Raw genomic sequence first — 26,683 nt, 5'->3', positions numbered from 1 at the left:
GTTTTGAATATTACCCTGTCTTTTGAGGTATTTAGGTAAGCAGGAAATCGGATATAAGCTTGACATGAAGTAGCCAGCATTGCTTCTCCCCCTCAGCCACCACTGGTTAGCTCATGAGGGGGAAGATGACATCACAGTTGTGCAGCCACGGTCTCCACATCGCATGGGGCAGTGCCATGCAGAACAGCAACAGCAGTGTTACAACAGCGACCATGTGTTCCTCTCCCATTGTGCCCTTATTGCCTTGTTCAACATGAGTGGGCAATGTGTGTAAAAAATAAATAAATAAATTATTAAAGGATCATATTGTGTTTGTGAGGCAACTCTCAACCTCCATCAGACATGAACATTGTTTCCCAAGTGATGACAGACCCACACATATTGAAATAGGTTTTATGGAAAGATGTTAAAAATCGAATTACACAAGGGTGCGGCAATGACTTTGTTAAGTTCTCAAACCTATGTGGGTCTTGTATCACTACCACTGTCCCGTCTATTGTTGGTTGATAAGTTACGACAAACAGCATATACCCATATTGGGATAGTTTTTTACTCCTATAGTGTATAAAGTAGTCATTTGACCTTTGACCTTTCTAGGGATGCCATCACTGAAAACTTGCTTTGAGTTGGATGCCTTCAAAAAGTTTGGAATTTTTATTTCTGATGAAGTGCATGTGGTATTGGATCGAGTTCCATACGAGCACCTGGACATGCTCTATTTGGAATTTTCCTTTCTGTTTTCTGAATATTTAGGGTGTGCTACCCATTTCAAGGCTCCTATCACAATGAAACTAAAGGTGCACACGTGATTTTCTTTTTTTGCCTACCCAATCCTCTTTGCTTTATGGAGCAAGCCAAAGTGGAACTCTTATCGATTTACGTCCTTGGGTGTTGTCATGCCTGTTTCATCTAGTGAATGTCTGCTCAATTGGTAACTGTTGCAAAACCTAATGGCAACCTAGAACTCTGTGGTGATTTTAAAAAGTCTGTAAATTCACTGTGTGTTACTGATTCCTATCCCTTATCTCATCACGATGAACACTTAGTTTGGCTTTCTGGGCCAAAGTTTTTCTGAAATAGACTTGTCCGAAGCCTACTTGCAACTGCATCTGGATGATGAGTCCAAACATATCCTCATACTGAATCTCCCCTTAGGGCTATACCAATAGCAGCACCTGCCATTCTTTGTAGCTAGTGCCCCTGCTATTTTCAATGATTTCTGGAGCAACTCCGGCCCCTATGTAAGAGGGCATTAACTACTGTCGGGGTGCACTAACTATCTGGATGTGCTCTCCAGTTCCTAAATGGCTGAGCAGTGGCAGAACCTTTGGGCCTTATTCATGGTTTTTCAGGCACCTGAGTTGAAATGTAATTAGGACAAATTGCAAATTTTTCAGCCGTCTATCTCAGTTTCGTAGTCTCATATGCTGGCATCAGGCAGTTATGCCAGCATGTCGAAGCCATTACAGCTTTGCCGCATATTACCAATGTCAAACAATTGCAAGCCTTTCTCAGAAACTACGGTAGCTCAGCCCCTTCATGCTATCTTATTTAAACGTGTTCCTTTCCAAAGGTCATCCACCTGCAAGTGTGCTTTTGCACTTTTGAAACTAAAATTACACTTCATTCCTTGCTTGGTTACATCCCAACTAGGCCAACATCTTGTTTTGGCCACAGATGCCTCCCATTATGGCCTTGGAGGTGTTCTTGCACACAAATATGTGGACAGTTCTGAACACCCTATTATTGAGTATGCTTCCAAAACCCTGAATCAGGCGTAACACCACTACTCCCAAAAAATTTTAGTGTTTTTGCCTATGGTTCTGAATTTCAGTTGATTACTGATCATAAACCTTTGATTTCTCTTTTCCATTCTTCAATGGTCCTTCCAGATGAAGCCGCCCACCCCTGAAATGCTGGGCTCTGTTTTAGTTGCGCTGTAACTACTAGATTCACATTCACTTTCACTCCACCGCACAACACACTAATGTGGATGCTCTTTCTCAGTTGCCAAATGGCCCCGATTCAGCATTTGAGCAGGATGAACTGTTGCGTTTCCATTTACTTGTAGAAGCCCAAAACACTGGATGATTTACCCATTAACAGTTCCCAGATTTCGGTGGCTGTTGTTACTGATCCTGTCTTACGCCCGATTGTTCAATTTGTCCACCACAGCTGGCTGGATAAACTACCGGGCCAAGGTTCAGATCCTTTGTATAGTTATTATTCTCCTCACCACTGCCTCTCAGTTCTGGATGGCGTGTTACTGTTGGCTACTGAAGATTCGGCGGCCATTTTGTGATCCTATATGCCTTGTGGCGAGACATCATGTGCCTCCTCCACCAGGACCATCGGCGTGTTTCTCGTACAAAATTGCTGGCCTGCTGCCACGTGTTATTGCAGAGTATTGACAATGAGATCATGCACGTTGTGTCAGCATGCCACAGTACTCCACCTATCAGACGGCACTGCGGGCCTTTCTTTCCCTGTGGCCCATCTCCGAGTGTCCTTGGGAGCATATTCAAGCTGATATTGTGGGTCCCTTACTTAACTCCTTTTTGCATGTTGCTGCTGATACTTTCTCAAATTTCCTTATATGGTATGTTGTCCATCCATGTCCACAAGGATGCCCTCACAAAGATTTTTTTCCTTGGAAGGATTACTACATATGCTTGTGATGGAAAATGGCCCACAATTTGTGTCTTGGGACTTTTGAGGATTTTTGTACAAAGAATGGCATTTGGCATGTTACAGCCCCTCCATTTTACACTCAAGCAAATGGTGACCAGAGTGGCTGAACTGTACTTTCAAAACTCAGATGAAAAAATACACCCATGTTCAGAAAAAACAGAACATCTCTAATGACAAGAGATAGAACGTTCATATTCACAAGACATTTACATATATATGTTCTGCAAAAATGATTAGTATTTGAACCACATTGGCCTGCAGGTTCAAGATCAACATCGATATCGCGGTTGTCACTATAAACCAAAGGTAACGGATCATTGTGACTTTGGCGGAAGTGCAGGATACCCCGCAGATGTACGTGCAAACTGTACTGTCAAATCAAAGAGTTTGAAAGAAGATGCATTATTGGCCTGAGGTAATGTGGTGCACCCATTCAGGAAATTGCTGTATGTGTGGGACGAAGTGTTTCAGCAGTGCAACAGGTGTGTGCAGAATGCCTTAGAACATGACAAGGTGGGTCAGGTCGCACCAACCTGACCATCCCCCAAGAAGCCTGATACCTCGTGCTAATGGCAATGCAGGACAGATCTGTGTCCTCGTTGGCTCTGGCGCAACAGTGGAACAGCTTAACACACTGCACACTATCAGGGGCAATTGAACATACTACTGTACATGTCCTGTGAATATGAATGTCCTATCTCCAGTTGTTCGAGATGTTTTTCGTACATCATGCAATCTTTTCCCCAGAAAGCCCTCGATACATTCTTGAGCTCCTATACATTCATTCCAGTTGGTGAGTGTAGCCCAGCAGGGCTGCTTCACGGCTGCCAGCGCATACGCTGCTTATCTGCTCCAACTGATGCTGGCCACCTGCTGGCACAAGCCTCACAGTGGTTCTCTCCGGGCTACACTACGTGGGCCTGCTGGTTTGGCCAGCACTGTAAATGGATACTGGCAGTTGTCCATCACTGCTGAAGCTGCTGCCTCTGAGTTGTGTGCATCTCCAATAGTTTGGTGTCCCGACACTACAACCAGCTCCAGCCACGTGTGACAAACTATGCGCTGGAGACACTGTGGCTGCCTCACCATCCTTGCTGCAGCTCATGCCCCTTTGGCCCCTGCATCATCTTTGTTCTGGGTGCCACTGCCACCAGGCAGAGGGGTTAGCACTGGGCCACGTCCATCTATGCGGTCCCTGTCGCTGTCGTTGCCTTTGTCTTTTGTGTCGTCTCAATTGCCGAGTGCCTGCCTGGATGTGGTACCTCCTTTACCATTGTTCCCTTAAGGTCTCTCGCTGGGGAGTCAGCACCACACGTACATCATTTCAGAGTGTATTCTCCTGTGACACCTGCTCCAGCAGTCGTCCACTCCCAATCCAATGAAGACACACGTCTTCACTTTGATTATCTTCCACCAATGGGAAGCAGAACCTATAAATAGCGTGCTCCTCCACGGCTGGCCAAAAGAAGCCACCTCACAATTGCATAGATGGTGCAGCAAGCACTGCACCCTGTGCAAACAGGTGTACATAAGGTGGTGTGCCAGGCCGTTGGCCGCTCTAAGGTTTTGTGACTTTGGAATACTTCAAAGTTAGACTGTGCCTTAATATAACCCTTGATTTCGTGTGTTGTACTTATTACTACATCATTCAGTGTTTGTGTATTTTCCTTTATGTGGAAGCAAATTAAAAGTTGGTTGGTGGACATTCTAATATCGTGTTTGTGCAATGTTACAATATTAATAATAAATATTCATCCATACATAATAGTACTTCTACCGTCTAGCGGAGAAACAGAAAATTAATAACTTTTAAATAATTTATGTCTGCCTGCCACTTATGCCTTGTCTTAAGAGTTGACTTTTCTTCAATGCTGGAATCATTAATCTACATCCAAGTCTTTTGATTTATACTGCAGAAGGCAGAGTAGGAGTTAATGTTACCTTTCAAAATGGAAAGCATCTACATGTATAGGCTAATGCCATACCATTTTAAGATAATTAAAAGAAAAAGTGGACGTCAATGAATATTATATTGAACACGTCTAGTTGACAAATGCAGTGCGCGACAGAGGATCTGGAATAGGGTCCATTTCATTCCTATTAAAAAATGTGACTTTACAGTAAATTGCAAATCAAACCTCCAGTAGCATAAAATACTTTGAACCACACAGAACCACAAAAAGATGGACATTTGTACATGTCACTTAAAAAGACTTTTGTGACAGCAGAACATTTTAGGAGAAATGGGGCTGTCCCAAGAAAAATGCGGTGAATAATCTGGAAACACACATATGGCTTACAAGCCACCAGTGGGAAAGTTCTGTCAAACAGTTTATGTTATTTACGGGAGAGGCATCATTCATTGTACTTTTAATATCCATTTATTCTCTCACTACTGACTGATGACACCCGGAAGAACTGATGTTAATCTGTGGATTGTTTGTCACAGTAAAACTTCTACCAATAGATGAAAGTCATTGTGAAAAAGCAACTGGAAACCTGATCTTAGGCCCATATACTTTTCGTGAATTAAGTATAGAAAGGAAAGTAATTCGTTTATCTGCCCAGTGTGATGGAATGTTGACAGTAAAACATGCCAAGCAACTAGATGCAAAACACAAGATAACAAGTGTACAACATAAACCTAACCAAGAATCAATGTAAGGGAGTGTCAGGTAAAATTAAAGAGAAGCGAGGACAAGGGTGGGTAACGTGAGGGATTAGAAATCTTCTTTTATAACATGAAACCATTACCTAATTCCAAGGACAGTCCATATTCAAGAATTTGAACTCCATTACCACTAGAACTGAAAAATCCTCCAGTCTCATCAAAAAAGCAAAACATGTTTCAATACTATGTTATGTTGTTGTTGTGATCTTCAGTCCTGAGACTGGTTTGATGCAGCTCTCCATGCTACTCTATCTTGTGCAAGCTTCTTCATCTCCCAGTACCTACTGCAACCCACATCCTTCTGAATCTGCTTAGTGTATTCATCTCTTGGTCTCCCTCTACGATTTTTACCCTCCACGCTGCCCTCCAATACTAAATTGGTGATCCCTTGATGCCTCAGAACATGTCCTACCAACCGATCCCTTCTTCTGGTCAAGTTGTGCCACAAACTTCTCTTCTCCCCAATCCTATTCAATATTTCCTCATTAGTTATGTGATCTACCCATCTAATCTTCAGCATTCTCCTGTAGCACCACATTTCGAAAGCTTCTATTCTCTTCTTGTCCAAACTATTTATCGTCCATGTTTCACTTCCATACATGGCTACACTCCATACAAATACTTTCAGAAATGAGTTCCTGACACTTAAATCTATACTCGATGTTAACAAATTTCTCTTCTTCAGAAACGCTTTCCTTGCCATTGCCAGTCTACATTTATATCCTCTCTACTTCGACCATCATCAGTTATTTTGTTCCCCAAATAGCAAAACTCCTTTACTACTTTAAGTGTCTCATTTCCTAATCTAATCCCCTCAGCATCACCCGACTTAATTCGACTACATTCCATTATCCTTGTTTTGCTTTTGTTGATGTTCATCTTATATCCTCCTTTCAAGACACTGTCCATTCCATTCAACTGCTCTTCCAAGTCCTTTGCTGTCTCTGACAGAATTACAATGGCATCGGCGAACCTCAAAGTTTTTATTTCTTCTCCATGAATTTTAATACCTACTCCTAATTTTTCTTTTGTTTCCTTTACTGCTTGATCAATATACAGATTGAACAACATCGGGGAGAGGCTACAACCCTGTCTTACTCCCTTCCCAACCACTGCTTCCCTTTCATGTCCCTCGACTCTTATAACTGCCATCTGGTTTCTGTACAAATTGTAAATAGCCTTTCGCTCCCTGTATTTTACCCCTGCAACCTTTAGAATTTGAAAGAGATTATTCCAGTCAACATTGTCAAAAGCTTTCTCTAAGTCTACAAATGCTAGAAACGTAGGTTTGCCTTTCCTTAATCTTTCTTCTAAGATAAGTCGTAAGGTCAGTATTGCCTCACGTGTTCCAGTGTTTCTACGGAATCCAAACTGATCTTCCCCGAGGTTGGCTTCTACTAGTTTTTCCATTCGTCTGTAAAGAATTCGTGTTAGTATTTTGCAGCTGTGACTTATTAAACTGATAGTTCGGTAATTTTCACATCTGTCAACACCTGCTTTCTTTGGGATTGGAATTATTATATTCTTCTTGAAGTCTGAGGGTATTTCGCCTGTTTCATACATCTTGCTCACCAGATAGTAGAGTTTTGTCAGGACTGGATCTCCCAAGGCCGTCAGTAGTTCCAATGGAATGTTATCTACTCCGGGGGCCTTGTTTCCACTCAGGTCTTTCAGTGCTCTGTCAACCTCTACACGCAGTATCATATCTCCCATTTCATCTTCATCTACATCCTCTTCCATTTCCATAATATTGTCCTCAAGTACATTGCCCTTGTATAGACCCTCTATATACTCCTTCCACCTTTCTGCTTTCCCTTCTTTGCTTAGAACTGGGTTTCCATCTGAGCTCTTGATATTCATACAAGTCGTTCTCTTATCTCCAAAGGTCTCTTTAATTTTCCTGTAGGCAGTATCTATCTTACCCCTAGTGAGATATGTCTCTACATCCTCACATTTGTCCTCTAGCCATCCCTGCTTAGCCATTTTGCACTTCCTGTCAATCTCATTTTTGAGACGTTTGTATTCCTTTTTGCCTGCTTCATTTACTGCATTTTTATATTTTCTCCTTTCAACAATTAAATTCAATATTTCTTCTGTTACCCAAGGATTTCTAGCAGCCCTCGTCTTTTTACCTACTTGATCCTCTGCTGCCTTCGCTACTTCATCCCTCAAAGCTACCCATTCTTCTTCTACTGTATTTCTTTCCCCCATTCCTGTCAATTGTTCCCTTATGCTCTCCCTGAAACTCTGTACAACCTCTGGTTCTTTCAGTTTATCCAGGTCCCATCTCCTTAAATTCCCACCTTTTTGCAGTTTCTTCAGTTTTAATCTACAGTTCATAACCAATAGATTGTGGTCAGAGTCCACATCTGCCCCTGGAAATGTCTTACAATTTAAAACCTGGTTCCTAATTCTCTGTCTTACCATTATATAATCTATCTGATACCTTTTAGTATCTCCAGGGTTCTTCCATGTATACAACCTTCTTTCATGATTCTTGAACCAAGTGTTAGCTATGATTATGTTGTGCTCTGTGCAAAATTCTACCAGGCGGCTTCCTCTTTCATTTCTTCCCCCCAATCCATATCCTCCTACTACATTTCCTTCTCTCCCTTTCACTACTATCGAATTCCAGTCACCCATGACTATTAAATTTTCGTCTCCCTTCACAATCTGAATAATTTCTTTTATTTCATCATACATTTCTTCAATTTCTTCGTCATCTGCAGAGCTAGTTGGCATATAAACTTGTACTACTGTAGTAGGTGTGGGCTTCGTATCTATCTTGGCCACACTAATGCGTTCACTATGCTGTTTGTAGCAGCTTACCCGCATTCCTATTTTCATATTCATTATTAAACCTACTCCTGCATTACCCCTATTTGATTTTGTGTTTATAACCCTGTAGCCACCTGACCAGAAGTCTTGATCCTCCTGCCACCGAACTTCACTAATTCCCACCATATCCAACTTCAACCTATCCATTTCCCATTTTAAATTTTCTAATCTACCTGCTCGATTAAGGGATCTGACATTCCACACTCTGAGCCGTAGAACGCCAGTTTTCTTTCTCCTGATAACGACATCCTCTTGAATAGTCCCCGCCCGGAGATCCGAATGGGGGACTATTTTACCTCCGGAATATTTTACCCAAGAGGACGCCATCATCATGTAATCATACAGTAAAGCTGCATGCCGTCAGGAAAAATTACGGCTGTAGTTTCCCCTTGCTTTCAGCCGTTCGCAGTACCAGCACAGCAAGGCCATTTTGGTTAGTGTTACAAGGCCAGATCAGTCAATCATCCAGACTGTTGCCCTTGCAACTACTGAAAAGGCTGCTGCCCCTCTTCAGGAACCACACGTTTGTCTGGCCTCTCAACAGATACCCCTCCATTGTGGTTGCACCTACGGTACAGCTATCTGTATCGCTGACGCACGCAAGCCTCCCCACCAACGGCAATACTATGCACAGCAGTAAAACACTCCATGAAAAAAGGCAAAAACAGTCTGGAGCATCACTGAGCAACAAATACAATCAATGAGGCAAATGAAATTGTGTTTGCAGATAATAGTTGCCGCAGACGACTTAACAGTTTGAACTCACTGGCCTTCATTTTTCTGCAACTAATCCACAAATATTTTACACAAACAACCCATCCATACAGTCTTCTCTCTTTATCCATTGATGAATACAGTCCCTATTCTCTAGTATCTCAAAAGTACTCCTTTTGTTACCCAGTACATCACAGGCCTGAAAACATTATTGTGCTTAGGCTACAACCTTCTCACGTCACACCTTGAATGATCTCCCTCCCTGACATCCTCTCCACACCACCTATTGTTGTATTATGTCACCCTCTTAACTACCTTCTGAAACCATGTGACACTGCCAGCCAAATATCCCTACCCAAACACTACCTAACTTGCATACCTGATGCACCCAACCACTACTGCTTATTCCAACTCAAATCAACTTGCAAAACCACATACTCTTTTTAACAACCAACTTTTTTTTTACGTACAAGTGACCACCACTACATTGCCTGAAGAAATGACTGTTCCTCTTGGAGACATTTAGTATCCCATTGCTGAGTGTTTTATACAGCAAGACAAGGGACCTGAATGCCTGCAAACACACCTGAGCTATTTGAATACCTCCACCCAGTACTAGCTTTCCGTAACTATGAAGATGGGAAATTACTCAACAACATATTCTTGATTCACACCATTTTTCTGGACTTAACAACTCTCCCCCCCCCCCCCCACCCCCCCTTCCTCATTATTCACACAATTACTTTTTAACACTCTCTGTACCAGGCCTATTTTATGCACCCGTCCCTAGAAACCGGGCAATTTTACCAATATTAAAAAAATTACTGCATCAAATCTACTGTTTGGATTGTGGCAAATTTGGTACCATCTTGAAGCTGCACATTTCTACTTTAATTCTGAGTGAAAGAAACTACTTTACAATGCACAGCTTTAAGGTACAGTTATAGAAATCACTTAGATGTTTTAAGAATTTAGAAAAAGTCATACGAATAAGGGAATACAATTGTGATTTATTTTTAACCAAAATTGTGGCACTACATTACATGTTTCTGATAGTATACAGTATTACATATAAATTTCACACAGAATCATATTGTTTTTTAGTGTGGAAAATTTTAAAGCAAGGTTCCAGGCAGAGTGCAACGCCACACTGTTCACATTCGTATCGTGTCTCTTTGCGAGAAGCCTTGCCACTCTGTTTCTTGCTCCTGGAACTGCACACGTGACACACACGAGCAGCATACTTCTTAGTAGTTGCAGGTATGTGCTGCAAAAAATGTCTCTTTGTTAGCCGACCTACAGTTCCTTCATTTCTTGGAATGAATTCAAGTGTGTCGTCTTCAACAAGCTGAACTGCAAGCACTGTTATAAAGTCTGTTATTGTAATTGTCTTCCTGTGCACTGCATTGTACAGCCAAAATGCATTTGATACTCCCATAAGCAGCAAATGGAAATATAATTTTCGCCACCATTTCACAGTTCTGTGCTGGAACGGATTGTACTGCAGGCGTTGGTCTCCAATATCCACTCCAATTTTATTGAGGTTGTAATCAAGTACCTGAAGTGGTTTCAATACTACAGACCCATTTCTCTTAGTATGCGTACCAAATGTTGCTTGATGCCTTGTAGACAATGTATACACATCTCTCTTATCTTTCCACTTCATTGCCAATACATTATCTTTACGCCGAAAAGACATTTCGCCCTTTTTCAGCTTAGCAGATACTAAATCTTTAGGCAATCCTTTCCTGGATTTGTTCACAGTACCAACAGCTCCAGTGCCTTTCTCTGCCAGTTGCTGAAATAGCTCTGGACTGGAATAAAATCGATCTAAATACACAGTGTGGCCTTTGTTCAGCAAGCTGCTGTCAGACAACAATCGCAAAATAACCGCAGACGAAGAATTGTCAACAATATGCTTACCAGCATAAACTTCAAAATTTACAACATAGCCACTACTGGCTTCAGCAACAGCATATACTTTCAGTCCATACTTATGAGGCTTATTTTGCATGTAAACACGGAAACTCACACGACCTCGAAATGGGCAAATTCCTTCATCAATTGTCACTTTTTCTGAGGGACGATATGCCTGGATACATCGCTCCTTCAAATTATTATAATATGGCAAAACTTTGTAAAGTGGATGAAATCCATCTTCGCCTGGTTTTTTCTGATTTGAATTGTCAACAAGATGCAAGCATGACAGTATCTGAGTGAAACGCAAACGGCTCATGACATGGGGACAAAAGTTACAACTAAGAACAGGATTAGTGCTCCAATGGTCCGCAATTTTGGGCTTTTTCGAAACACACATGTGGAAAATAATACCCAAGAAACGCCTCATCTCACTTATAGTCACTGGCTTCCACGAACTCAAAACTGAATGGGGCTTCAGATTATTTCCTCTTCTTTTCTTCTGTATTGTCTGTGATGCATACAAATTTGTCTGTCTCTTGAGTTCATTTACGTCACTGTCAGTAAGGAACACTTTACTGCAATCCAGTACAGAACTCGACTCATCAATATCCACTAGTATCTGCCTGGGTGTCGTGTTGACAGGCAGAGGTCGGTAGGTGTCAACTGCAGTCCACTCACTGTCTTTCGGATACGGCACAGCTGCTGGATTTGAAGCAACACCTTCAACATCATTCTCGTCTTCATCTGAAGACAAACTGTCATCAATCTCGTCTTCTAAAAAGAATATCACATTATGTGTAACTACATACATCGTTTACACATGTTCAACAGATATGTGCGTACTGCACAATTACGTGGAAAATTCGGAAATACGTACCTTCAAACACACCATTGCATTCAGAATCGTCTGAATCACTCTCTACATTATCCAGAGTGTCGCTATGATTGATCAAATCCGCAATTTCTGCGTCTGATAAACCGCGCCGAAACATGATGACAAACAACTGAATGATATACAGACTGAGAACGCAAAGATAAGTTTTAACATGAATTACAGCGCTGCCGTGACATCTATGGACGCATTTTGTTAATAAACATCTGAAAAACGTATAGCGCTGGCCAAACCCGTAGAAATAACGTTGCAGTGTTTTGAATGAAATTAAATGTAGCGGCCCGTAAATTTTACGGGCTTGGTGATTTTCGCGCGATCCCAGGCCCGTAAATTTTACGGGCTTGGCGCTTAGAGTGTTAACAACTCCCCCTCTTTCCTCATTATTCACACAATTACTTTTTATCTTTTCCTCTCTCTCTCCTTTTCTGATTTCCTTCCCTTTTTTATACTGCTAATCCCACTTATCATTTCTTCTTCTTCTCTTTATACAGTTTCACTTCTCACTCTGTCTTCCTAACCTGAACCGAAGCTGTAACAGCAGTGTTTATACATGTACTTCCTTTGAGGACTTTCCCTCTCTGATGCCTCCGTCTTTCATCTTAGTCTCACCTCTTCCTTGCGACAGTAGTTCCTTCTCACTTGTGGGTCTGAATAGTTTGCACTTACCCCTGAGAAAGGAACATACTGAAAGCTAGATGTAGTTTTCCTTCTTTTATTCTTAAGTGTTTCCGTTGGGAATATCATCTCCTGATTATAGACACTGGCAGCCATTCTTATTTTATATTTTTCTCAGTTGAATTTTCCATTTTCATGAAACGCAAATACGAAGAGTGTCTCCAGCATGACCTAAGACTGTCTATAGAGGTAAGCTAAATTAAATAGCTGCAGTCTTTTGAGATTGCCTTTTTTGTATTCATTTCCTCTTTTTTGTATAGCTTACTTTCAGAGGAAAATATCCATTCCTGTCAGTGTGTAAAACACACAATTGCAAGTTTGTTCAAGAAATTTCGACACCAACTGTACTGTCTGGAGGGGAATCTTACTTAACCATACACAGGATACCATTACAAGGATATGAGTCCAGATTTTTGCAATTTTAATTATATTATTTTACAGCTGCACTCACTCGGTTATCAACAACATGCATCTTTCAACCCCACCCACTATATTATCTACAAACTTTTTTCATTTAGTCCTGGTAACATTCCCCATTACCTTTCACTTTAGAAAGCCTTTACTTCACACTTTTTTTTTTTTACCAGAGATATTACACTACGTTGGATTACCTCACCCCATGAGTTTTCTAACTTTTATTTGTACAAAGCTCCTCAACGCTGGTTCTTCATTGCAGACTTGCTATTTTTCCTTAACATAATACATTATTGCCTGAATATGTGGTTTCCTTTCCAAATACACCGCTGTTGCACATTAAACAACATTTGACATCCAGTAACAGAGCACTAGGGCACCCACAGATAGTGAAACTTTATTTATATTTGTATAATTAGACCACACAAAAATAAGGTCTATTTGCAGAAGATTCTTCCTTCCTTGGACATTCAGAAAATCCATGTCTTTTGCGTCTTATTTCTCTATTCCATCCTACACAGTATGGCACTGGAGTCTTCAAACACAGTCAAAATTCAAGATGTGTGCTTCAGAAGCAGGCACCTCAAATTATGTGTAATTACATTAAATTTATGTACGAAGAAGAAGTTGACAAGTTCAACCCCCCCCCCCCCCCTCCTTTCAGTGGTTGGTCACCATGTGGAATCTCCACCACTATCACTGTTTCTTGCTCAGCCATCAGTTCAAGCAATGTCCAAGTTATAACTTGGACATTGCTTGAACTGATGGCCGAGCAAGAAACATGTGTTGCTTCCTCCCAAAAGGACTACTTATTCACTGTGTACAACAGAGTACAGTGAGTATGATAAATACCTTGATTGAAATGACGAAATGGCCACCATTTCGCAGATAATACTGTGCATTGAGAGCCACAATGCGAGCTTGATCTGGTTGAGCCACATCTGCAAAGATTGTGTCAACCATACCAACCAACATTCGGTACTTATGAGGGTGTCGGGCATCCTCAATTATGGGAATGACATTCGTACGCTTTTTTGCCATGTTGATGAGATCTCGTCCAGACCTGTGGGAGAACTCAACTGCATACACCAACCCTTCCTGTGAAAAAATTGTCACATTTAGTTCAACTAATTCACTACGAATCTCTCTTTCTAAAACACACACACACACACACACACACACACACACACACACACACACACACACACACATTTTCTCACAGAGCAAGCACTATATAGCAAATAAAACTATTGGTTATTTTAATTTATTTTTATCAGCTAAACTTTTATTGCTCTCTACTAGCAGCTTACAAAAACAGAAAAATAAGCAGCAGAGAAGACTCATTTCCAATAATACTAAAAAAGCTAATGCATACATCTTATGATTTTTTAAAGTGGATTATGTGCTACTCACATCCCATCTGCACATGAGAAGTTGATCATACTCATCTGCTGTTTCTTGTTTGAATTCCAGGATTTCCTTCATCACAATGTTGTTGTTGTTGTTGTTGTCATGCAGCTCTCCATGCTGGTCTACATTATGCAAGCCTCATAACCTCTCCACAACTAGCACAAACTGTATCCATTGAAATCTGCTTACTGTCTTCAAGCCTTGGTCTCCAATAATCTTACCCCCCCCCCCCCAAACTTCCATAACCAAACTGCCAATTCCTTCACACACCAGGATGTATCCTATCAACCGACCTGGTATTTTGCTCAAGTTGCGCCAGAAATTTCTTTCTTTCCCAATTCGATTCAGTATTTCTTATTAGTTATTCAACCCACCCATCCAATCTTCAGGATTCATCTGTAGCACCACATTTAAAAAATCATCTTTCCTCTTCTTGTCTGAACTGCTTATCGTCCACATTTCACTTCCATACAAGGCTACACTCCCGACTACTATTTCCCGAAGTGACTCCCTAAGACTTAAATTTAAGTAAGATAGTAGCAAATTCCTCTTTTTCAGAAACTCTTTTCTTCCTTTGGCCAGTCTCAAATCGCAATCAGTTATTTTTCCGCCCAAATAGCAAAACTCATCTACTGTTTTTCATTTCTCATTTCCTAATATAATTCCCCTCAAGCGCTGACTGATTTAATTCGAATTCACTCCATTACCCTTGTTTTGCTTATGTTAATGTTCATCTTATAACCTCCTTTCGAGACACTGTCCACTCTGTTCAAATGCACTTTCAAGTCCTTCACTACGTCTAACAGTGTTAGAATGTCACCAGCGAACCTCAATATTTTTTATTTCTTCTTCCTGAAATTTTATTATCTTTTCTAATTTCCCCTTGGTTTCCTTTACAGCTTGATTGAATAACGTCAGTGTTAGGCTACAACCCTGTTTCACACCTTTCTGAACTACTGCGTCCCTTCTATGTTCAGTTCTTATAAATTCAGGCTGGTTTCTGAACAAGTTGTAGACTAATCAACATTTTGTTCCCTGTATTTTATCTTTGCTTTGCTCAAAACTTCAAAGATTATATTCCAGTCAACATTGTGAAAAGCTTTTTCTAATCAACAAATGCTATCAAACACAAGGTTGCCTCCCTTCAACCTATCTTCTATAAGCCATTGGCTAAGCTTTGCCTCACATGATCCTTCAGTTCTCTGAAACCCAAACTGAACTTCCCTGAGTGCAGCTTCTACCAGTTTTTCCATTCTTCTGTAAATAATTCAAGTCAATTTTTGCAATATGTCATGACTTTTTCAACTGACATTTCACTAGTATTCATGCCTGTCAGTGGTACTTGCCTCGTTTGGAACTGAAATTACTACATTCTTCCTCAAGTCTGGGGGTATCCTGCCTGCTTTGTATCCTGCCTGCTTTGTACGTTGCCCACGAGGTGGTTCTCCCAAAGAATAATTCTGGGGGAATGTCATCTACTCCAGGGGCCTTGTTTCCACTTAGGTCTTTCATTACTCTGTCAAATTATTTTTGAAGTGTCACATTTCCTATCTTATCTTCACTTACTTCCTCTTCTTTTGTCTCCAAGATGGTTTCCCGTCTATAGACATATTCTACATTCCTTCCAACTTTCCCTTCTTTATTTAGTAGTGGCTGGCCATCTGAGCTTTTGGTGTTCATGCAGTTGCTTCCCTTTTCTCCATGGTTATTTTTAATTTTTTCCGATTTATGGACACTTCTACAGTCTTTCATATGTTCTCAAACCATTCCTGTTCAGCCATTTTGCACTTTCTGTCCACCTCACATTTTAAACGTCGGTGTTCCTTTTCCCTGCTACATTTGCTGCATTTTTACTATCACAATACTTTTAATAACTGAGCTTTTTTCTTTGTATGCAGGGAATGCAACAGATAACGACGACTTATTACAAACCAAAACCAGTCGGCACTTGATGACAAAAATAATATGGGAAAATACTATTAATCATGAACAAAAATTAAGGAAAAAGTAGCAAGTGAAATCGATGTAGTAGAGTGTGTTAACTTTATTAATTTAGCAAATTTCTTAAGAAGATAAACACTCGTGAAGCAATTTTACCATACATAATTTGTGTGATGGAGTGATAACACACTTGTTGCTACAATAAATGATATAGTTTAGTATCATTTGACTAGCATATTGTCAGATATTGAATTGACTGCCAGCCTGTCCCTCAAGCACAGCATAGGCAACATATATAAAATCCACCTCTACGACTGTAGTTGAGAGTTCCTAATTCATGGGGGCACTTCATAACCGAACAAATTCATGCAAGCACTGAATTTTGCACAACACCACATGATGTAGAGATTGACAACAATGTAAATGTGGGATTTGTTTAATGTAAGTTGACTGCAGTTCTCCCTCCTGTATTCACGATATTTTAATTTCCAATCAAGATTGTAATAAATTAATGAGTCATCTAACACTGGAGAGGTTAATCACGTCTCAATGCTGGAGGGACTTGTAGCCAGCCAAGTAAAACTGGCTACTGCTTTTCAAAAGCTGACATCTAATGGCTGTTTATTGCCCTTGAAATCGACAAAACTGTGTAAAAATGGACAAAGCAATATCAACTAGGCATAATTGGTTTCAAGTGTCAAAAGAAGCCTGGAGAGGCATGCTGCACCTTTTAATGTTTAATTTAGTTAGTAAAACTCTAGACAAGATAGGCCAGATAAACATGTTAAGTTAACATGTGGACAGTGTACACGAGTAATGATTTGATGTGATTTGTATTAAAGAAACTAAGAATGTTGAAAGACCCAAAATATAGCTCTGACAATGACATTTATATATATCAGAAGATTTTTAGATTTTGCCATGTACTAAAGCACAGTTATACCAGTTGATAATGGCCACACGACAGAATTAACGGTGCAAATAAATAACTTTTACTGTAAAAGGTGACTATGATGTCATTTACAAAATTGTACATGGCTGTAAACACCAACCACAAGAAGTTAATTAATTTAGTGGGTGTTCCTTCCATCTGATCTGCCAATGAGAAGCGTTCCTTTCCACCATGGCTCTAGATGAGCACTATTTACAGTCATACCTAGTGTTGTTACTGTCAAAGTAGCATAATGAAAATGTGTGTCAAGAAAGAGAACAAATCCTCTAAGTGGGGCAGAATACATGCACAATTAGGGCAGGAATGTGGACTTTCACCACTCTTTCCTATTATTTATACGAATAAAATCATCCAAGAGTGGAGACAAATGCCACATGGCTTCATTCAAATCAAAGAAACACAAAGCTTAATGCTTTATTTTTGCAGATGATTTAGCTCTCATAGCATTTTCAGAGGCTGACCTACAGCATATCTTACAGCTTATATCTGAGAAATATAGCATGGACATAAACACCGAAACGAACAAAATTATGGCTTCCTATGGAAAATACCCAGGGTACAATGGAACATCTGTTTCACAAATGAAATTCTAGAAAGAATGAACACATTCACACATTTTGCCTATAAATATCTTTTAAGGGAGAAACACTTAGTTGAAAAATACTATGTATTCAACAACTATGGGAGCCATTTAATGAAATCTTCCGTAGTCCACAAGTACACCAGAATACACCTTCATAAAATCTTAACAAGACCTGTGCTATGGCAACGAAGCCAGGGCAATAAAGGCAAAAGATGCGAAAAGAGTCACCTATAAAATGAAACTCTTGAAATGTATAGCTTTTACACCAAATGGGATCACAAAAGGAATGAAGATGGAATCCATCGCACATTATATTCAAAACTACCAAAACAACTGATGAGAATATCTACAACAAATGAGTTCAAAGAGGGCTTCAAAATCAATGATACACTACCACCCCAACAGTGTAAAACTGCTGGGCCAACAAACGAAAAATTGGCAGGAGAACTTCTCAATGAAACCATAACAGGTCAAGAGGCCAAACACTTGGAAGGAAGGTAATGAAGATAACTATCACTGACATAACTTATTTGGCAACACTATGCTTGAAGCACATGGTTGCCAACAGTTCAGCTCACTTATGTTCAAAAGAAGAGATATGGCTACAATTTCACAACAGTATTATTTGACCATAAAAATTGCAATGCGAGTGCCAAAGTAAATATAATGATAGCCAAATAATTCTAATCACTGTTAACTAAGGACTTGGACTAAGTGGAACTTTGGGGGGGGGAAATAGCATTTGCACCATCGACAAAATAAGATAAACAACACACATTTTCTTGTATGTTCGTCACCTTAGCCATTGTATATTTGGTAGCCAATGTGAACGTTTCGCAAATAATAATAGTGCACAGTTTTAACATAAAATTTGAGAATTCCACTGAAAATCAACAAAAAATATGTTAATGGTAAATAAAATACCATAATTTGCATCTTTGATGGTATGATTTCAGGTTTCCAAGCAAGTAACAATTTGACTTTTGCAAACGGTATTTCAATAACTGACAGTGGTCATTAAGTGTGTGTGTGAGAAATTTAAATGTAAGACTGACTGGAAACTTAGACTCATAACACCAGCCACAAAAAATATGCACTTATTTATAATGTATTACATAACTGCATGTAACAATTTATCTGAGATTTAACATACAGGAGAGTAGAGCATAAAAACAACTGGCTTTGTCCAACACCGAAGGAAGGAAAAAAAATTACACAGATAAAACATTATTAACAAAAATTATCTGCATAAGCCCAATTAATTTAAATCTAATGTGAGATAAAATGCAATTCTACATATTTCAGCATACACTAATACATACCGGTCCAACAACATCAGATACATGGGATACAGTTGTTCCTGAAGCAGCACCTAAGTAGAGCACTTTGCTTCCTGGTGGCATGTGGATTTGATCAACACCTCCCAATATAGCAGCTGCAAGCTTCGAGCGAAATGGATTCCATACTCTGTACTCAATCTTTGTTTCTCCTTCCTGAAAACAATGCAAGCTTCATGAAAGAAGAATAAGAAATAAATAATGAAGGCACGTGAAGTTCCATCTTCAACAGAAATTTACCTTATCCAAAGGCAGGAAATAAGATCAGAACACCTTGCATGAAAATTTGTGCAACGTATCTACTTGGACTTCCCCAGTTCAGCTGCTTTTGCCAGCATAATTCTGAACTTTTTGTGCATGATGTTATCTTAAGGCATAGCCAATTGGACCAAGACCAAAATACTGTGTCTTCATAACAATTATTGCACCTGCTTCAACTGCAGTTTAATATCTCCAATGCAACTAATAAGTCCTCATGCAATGTTCCATTTTGATGTATGACCATAGCAGTATCATCAAAATGCACTTCGAATTACAAAAAGAAATTAGCCAGTAATTAACTATTATGCAAACACCATTAGCAAGTACCGTATTTACTCGAATCTAAGCTGCACTTTTTTTCTGGTTTTTGTAATCCAAAAAACCGCCTGTGGCTTAGAATCGAGTGCAAAGTAAGCGGAAGTTCTGAAAAATGTTGGTAGGTGCCGCCACAATTAACTTCTGCCGTCGAATATATGTAGCACTACACAGGCATGCTTTGCAAGCACAAAGATAAATATTAAATACTGGCGCCAAAACCTCTGCGTCAGTTAAAAAAGGTGGGAGACGAGCTTTTTTCTCTGCCCCGAGTTTCGACCACTGCATTTTCATACTTACCCAACAAAGTAAATAGAAATTCCGTATTGCTCATCTTAGAATGTAGCAACATTTCAATGTACTACGAAAATCCGACCAGCAAGACGGTTTGGGATGTTTGTCACAAGACCACCTCCAATACATCTTGTAAATGGTCTTGGTTTGTCAATATGGCCAACTCTAGGTTCTGAATTCTTTCCTACCTGTGAGAAGAGGTGGTTGCTAACAGGAACTCTTATGAATTGTGAATCACATGCAGTATTCTCTTCAGCATAAGATTAATACGAATATAAGCATTTCGCCATGTATTCTTTCGTGTTTGCTGCTATCTCATTTAAATCCTGTCTGCCTAATAAACTACGAAACTAGAGTGAGACAACAGCAAACGAGGAAGAATATACATATCATGTCATGTTTATATTCATATTATTCTTATGCCTAATAGTGATACAGTCAGAAATGAATCACGGCAATTGACTAGATTTTTAAATCTAATATGACTAATTTCTGTGCAGAATGTAATGTACTAAAGAGGCATCTGCAAAGATTTTCAAACGGAGAAAAATTTTCGCTAAACTCTCGTTCAGAACATCTTCTATCATACGCAGTCTATTATTTGGTTCTTGTTGATCACTATCAAAGAAAGCAGCAGTTTAAGTAACAACAAATAGCAGTCTCTTGCCATTGTTTCGCCAATGAGACGATTCCTTGTTTCAGTACAATAATGCATTTTCGGCTTAGAATGACGTAAAAACCTATAACAAAGAGAACGGCACTTATCAGATCAAAGAAAAATAAGCAATCAATTCAAACCAGACAAAGCACGTGAAAAAGCAAGGGTACCCGTATAAATATGGAGAGCGCCTGAGGCATAGCAATGGCTACCTGGCAAAGCTTAACTGCTAAGCTTACGACTCGAACCAAACTACTGTAGCTGTATCGTCATTCATTCGACGTAAATTGTGTCTCATATTACAATGGACCAACTTCGTTTCGATTTGGAGGTGTGGCCTAAAACTTTTCTCTCCCCTTGAATTTAGAGTCTCAAATTTCAGGTGCGGCTTAGATTCAGGAAAATTTTTTTTCCTTGATTTCGAGTCTCATTTTTCAGGTGCGGCTTAGATTTGACTAAATACGGTAAGGAACTAGCTGGCAAGGCTTTTGTGAAACTATTGCCAGATGCTGACATTTATGTTACTGTACTCTAGTTCATTCTAGTGAGACATCTACAAATTTAGCAAGACTTCACTACCATGGCTAGAAATCTCAGTACAAGAAAAAATGTTCTTCAATACTATCAAATCATTAATATTAATGTCAATTAATGAATCATCAAGCTACTAAAGAGAGATTTAGGTACACGACTTCATGGCAAAAGTTCAGCGATTATACTCATTCCCTTTTGTAGTAAGTAGTGGATGTTCGCCTGACCCTCTTAGGTGCAGCTAGTCGGGCACTCTAGAAGCCCGTAACGGCTGTACTCCATAGAACCATAGAAACCACATCCCAAATCTATGCTACACGGAGTTAACTGGCGTGTGTGTGTGTGTGTGTGTGTGTGTGTGTGTGTGTGTGTGTGTGTGTGTGTGTGTAACTCTGCCTTACAGTCTGTAGTTACAAGCTTCGCCTGACCAAAACTATTTTCAATGACTCTAGAGGAAATTTGCAAACCCTTAAACTGGACAACCAAAGAAGGAATACAGGTTAATGGAACCTATCTCTACCACACTAATTTCGCTAATGACACTATATTTGTTTCCTCTAGTGCAGATTAACTCAAAATAATAATAACTGAATTGAACAAGTTCACTGTATCTATTTGAAAGTAAACTGAATATCACGATGAACAAAATGGAAAGGAAAAGTACAAAATAACAACTCAATAACAGAACACCTCTCCCTTCCCCTTCAACCCTTCTACCACTGTCCTGCCACCGTTTGGTGAGTAGACCTTTCTATCTATTGAGTTACATTATATTGTCAAAAACTGATTATTCTCGTTGTTATAAAATAACAATTAAGTTATAGGTTCTCTTGAGCGGTTTTTGTATTTAGGGTAGATGAAGAGGACTGGATGGACAGCAAAAAGACATGTGTAAAAGCAAAAATAGGCCAGGGTTCTGATACAAAAATGTGATTTTGAAAAATAAGTTTTGAAAATGTAAGCCTACAATTAGTCTGTATTACCAGTTTAGAACTACAACAGTGAGACCTAGGATTTATGGTTGCTCAGCAAATAATGGATAGATGAATGATGATTACTAGGGGGGGGGGGGGGGGGGAGGGAGGGAGGGAGGGAGGAGAGAGAGAGAGAGAGAGAGAGAGAGAGAGAGAGAGAGCGAGAGAGAGAGAGAGAGACAAAATAAACAAATTTAACAGACTGGATGGAAGACATAATTGCAGGCATAACCAGAAGGAAAGCATATTGCAGGATGAATGGGTGGACCACGAAAGATCTTTTCTGAATTGCTAGAAGAAACAAAAGAATTCATGTAAAGTGAGTTTTGCTTGAAAGTTTCAACTACAGTAAAACACGCTTACACTTTCTCTGTTAACAAAACTTATTTTAGCATTCACTGTAGTTAAATTATGTTTGTTTGGTATGATGGGTACCTATCATGAGTATGTGAGCAATATGTTTAACTGGCTTCCCAGGGAAAAGGTGATCACATGAATGAAAGGGTGGGGAATGCAGTGTCCTTGGATAGGGCAGACGAAGCCAATGGTGATGGTAGTATCATGTTATTGTTGTTATGGTCTTCAGTCCTGAGACTGGTTTGATGCAGCTCTCCATGCTACTCTATCCTGTGCAAGCTTCTTCATCTCCCAGTACCTACTGCAACCTACATCCTTATGAATCTGCTTAGTGTATTCCTCTCTTGGTCTCCCTCTACGATTTTTACCCTCCACTAAATCATATGGTGGTGATTTTGTGTGTTGTGTTGCTTGGGGAAGGAGACCAGACAGTGACGTCATCGGTCTCATCGGATTAGGGAAGGGCGGGGAAGGAAGTCGGCCGTGCCCTTTGAAAGGAACCATCCTGGTATTTGCCTGGAGCGATTTAGGGAAATCACAGAAAACCTAACTCAGTATGGCCGGACGCTGGATTGAACCGTCGTCCTACCGAGAGGGGAGAGAGGAGGAGAGGGTTTTAAGGGCGCACAATGGCAAGGTCTTCAGTGCCCACTCAGAACAATAAGATAAAACAGAACTAAGACACAGGAAACTAGCTGGGAAAAATATGTGCCTACCCACACTGAAGCATGGGACGAAGCATGCCGCCGGCACTAAAACATGGGCAACCCAAGAAGAAAGTGGTAGACGGAGCTAAAACAATATAGCAGATGGTAGTGGCTGGCTGACCGCAAGGAAAAAGGAAGGAGCCCGTCACTTTGCAATACACTAAAACCTCCAGCCTAAAAGTTAAGCCAGAGTCCAGACACATCACAAAACTTTAAAACCCTAGACACACACATCTCATCATTAGCTAAAACACAGGACAGATCCCCATCAACTTGTGCTTCTGCCCTTGCATCACGGTATAAAATGCAGTCTGTTAAAATGAGATGTGCACACCACAAGCATCACAAATCGGGGGAACCTCCCGCCGTAATAGAAAACTATGTGTGAGAGGACAGTGCCCAATCCGAAGACGCGTGAGGGTCACTTTTTCCCACCTGAGCACCCGGCAGGAGGTAGGCCACGGCCGAGTTGTTGACTTCACCAACCATAATTTATTGGCCGTCACCACCAGCCATTCTTACTCCCACAACTCCATGCACTTCTTGTGGAGTGCAGAAATGACAGACTGCAAGGGAATAGGACACTGGACCACATCCTGCTCTCTTCAGGCCTCCTTGGCAGCCCGATTGGCATGTTCATTGCCCCATAGTCCTACATGACCAGGCATCCAGCAGAAGGACACCTCCTTACCCCGCCGTTGGAGCAAGTACAGCTGTTCATATATCAGCTGGACCATCTCCTCAGTTGGGTACAGATTCTGCAATGATTGTAAGACACTAACAGAATCGGAGCAGAGGAGAAATCAATTGCCCCAAACATGATTCATCCACTCCAGTGCCTTCAGGATCGCGTGGAGCTCCGCTGCGAAAACGGTATATTCATCAGGGAGGCGAATCCGGGTAACATGATCAGGGAGCACTACAAAACAGCCAATGAAATTCTCCTGTTTTGAGCCATCAGTGTAAACGACGGTAAAACCGTGATGCCCATCTAAAATGTTAAAAAACTGAGACTGGAATGTAAAATCTGGTGTACTATCTTTCTTAAAATTAGTCAAATCTAAAATAAGTCTGGGCCTCCTGAAGAGCCAAGGTGGAAATCTGCTCCAACCGCGACGGAAAACATTAAGACCAGCCATATCCATCGCAGAGAGGCAATCCTGTGCACGAATCACATAGGGCCGCGTCCCTCGTTGCCTGTTATGAAATACCCATGCCAGAAGAAGCTGAGCAATGGTATGGTATGCAAGTGTGTATGGTGTGGACAAAGTTTTATACGCCTGGCGCACCGTAAGTAGCCGCCACCGCATATGAAGTGGCAGTTCACCAGCCTCTGCACAGAGGCTTGGTATGGGGCTAGTTCTGAATGCCCCAGTGGCCAAACGAAGCCCTTCATGGTGCACAACGTCCAACATCTTTAAGTAAGAAGGCCTCACAGACCCATACACCGTGCACCCATAATCGAGCCGAGATCGCACAAATGCCTTGTAAAACTGGGGCAGACAAGTCCTGTATGCTCCCCATGTACTGTGGCTAAGACACTTTAAAATGCTTAAAGCCGTAAGTGACTGTCGTTTCAGGTCTTTAAGATGAGGTAACCACGTAACCTTCGAATAAAAAATGAGCCCAAGAAATCCCACCGTGTCTTTAAAAGCGAGGACAGTGTCCCTTATCCTCAACTCAGGAAAGGTTAAAATCGAACAAGAACGGTGAAAAAGAACACACACGGACTTAAAAACACTCTTCTGTGTCCAGTCATCCAAACATCTAAGAGTAAGCTGCAACTGACACGTTATCGTTGCAAAGCTTGAAGAAGAGCAAAACAAAGAGAAATCACTAACAAACAGGGAACACTGGACAGGACTTTTCACTATGGAAGGGAAGCATATTGCAGGACGAATGGGTGGACCAAGAAAGATCTTTTCTGAATTGCTTGAAAGTTTCAACTACAGTAAATCACACTTACACTTTCTCTGTTAACAAAACGTTTTTTTAACATTCACTGTAGTTAAATTATGTTTGTCTGGTATGATGGGTACCTATCACGAGTATGTGAGCAATATGTTTAACTGGCTTCCCAGGGAAAAGGTGATCACATGAATGAAAGGGTGGGGAATGCAGTGTCCTTGGATAGGGCAGACGAAGCCAATGGTGATGATAGTATCATGTTATTGTTGTTATGGTCTTCAGTCCTGAGACTGGTTTGATGCAGCTCTCCATGCTACTCTATCCTGCGCAAGCTTCTTCATCTCCCAGTACCTACTGCAACCTACATCATATGAATCTGCTTAGTGTATTCATCTCTTGGTCTCCCTCTACGATTTTTACCCTCCACTAAATCATATGGTGGTGATTTTGTGTGTTGTGCTGCTTGGGGAAGGAGACCAGACAGTGACGTCATCGGTCTCATCAGATTAGGGAAGGGCGGGGAAGCATGCCGCTGGCAGTAACCACTGCGCCACCTCGTTCGGTTTTTGTTTTTGGACGAACTGTTAAATAAACCTCAGAGAGGCCCATAACATTACAAAGATTTTATACATAGGAAATATATTCCACTTTAAAAAACTCAGGACGGTCTGACACCTCAAACAATATGATTCAAGTCACAAATTTTTCTTTAACCACATCCTTCAGAAAGTAGAATGTATCATGTAAACAAACATTAACACACCAAGAGAAAATACAAATATACTAAATGGATATTTTATCCTTGTCTTCCACTACAAATGCAGATATACTGGTTTTTCATAGGCTGAAATAACTTTGTACACATTAACTTTTTTTAAATACATAATGCTCAGGAAAAATAACTTGGCCCATGTACAGAATCAATTCCTGTCACAGCTGCTAAGGAAGTCCACCCCTTCGTGGCCATCTTAGCTATTCATGTGACGACCCTTTCCCGTGATACTTTTAGTCTGAAACTTCTGAACTTAAATTATTATATTATGAAAGATAAGTGCTTCAGTTAGTTGAACTGCACCTTCCATACTGTAGAGCTGCCATTTACAATGAAGCCCCCCCCCCCCCCCCACTCACTACCACTACTACTGTACCTTTTGCTAGCATGCTATCTGTGCAGATACGCTAACAAGGGGAGGCCGCCAATTGTGAAATTCAGATTCGATTCATACTGCGCATAATAAAAGCTCATGACCAGAGGTGTAATGTGGCAAAGTACCAAGATGCACTTCTCAGCCGTTGTCGAGAAAATCGACAGTTAAAAGAAACCATTGCAGTGAAATACTCTCTACGATTAGTAATTTTCCACAGCGTCGTGGTGCAGCGGTAAGGGCTCGAGTTTGTAATCCGAAGGTTGCCGCATCGAATCTCACACCATGCAACTTTTTTTTAGTATTTGTTTTTTGTAATTCAAATGTGTGTATAAACACACACACACACACACAGATATCATTCCCGGCAATCAGTTGCAACAATTATGCATATAATAAGTTGTTGAAAGTCGTTTGTCGTGGAAAAACTGGCGACTTCGAACATCATTATGTTTTCCGCAAACAAAGTTGTATTTCACAAATGTTATTAATTGT

The 26,683-nt window shown here is 40.5% G+C and overlaps 1 protein-coding gene across 1 annotated transcript in view; it reads right to left on the bottom strand.

Annotated features, from left to right (window-relative positions):
* Positions 1-26,683, bottom strand: part of LOC124777504 (rRNA 2'-O-methyltransferase fibrillarin-like) — a 33,929-nt gene that overhangs the window by 2,011 nt on the left and 5,235 nt on the right. Inside the window, 2 exon segments of the mRNA XM_047252947.1 lie at positions 13,668-13,913; positions 19,024-19,194. Of these exon segments, the coding sequence (XP_047108903.1) occupies positions 13,668-13,913; positions 19,024-19,194 (417 nt within the window).

The sequence above is a fragment of the Schistocerca piceifrons genome, chromosome 2, assembly GCF_021461385.2.
Source record: "Schistocerca piceifrons isolate TAMUIC-IGC-003096 chromosome 2, iqSchPice1.1, whole genome shotgun sequence".
Classification (NCBI taxonomy): Eukaryota; Metazoa; Arthropoda; class Insecta; order Orthoptera; family Acrididae; genus Schistocerca; species Schistocerca piceifrons.
Note: the sequence above shows the minus strand (reverse complement) of the source record. Positions and strands in the feature narration are given on the sequence as shown.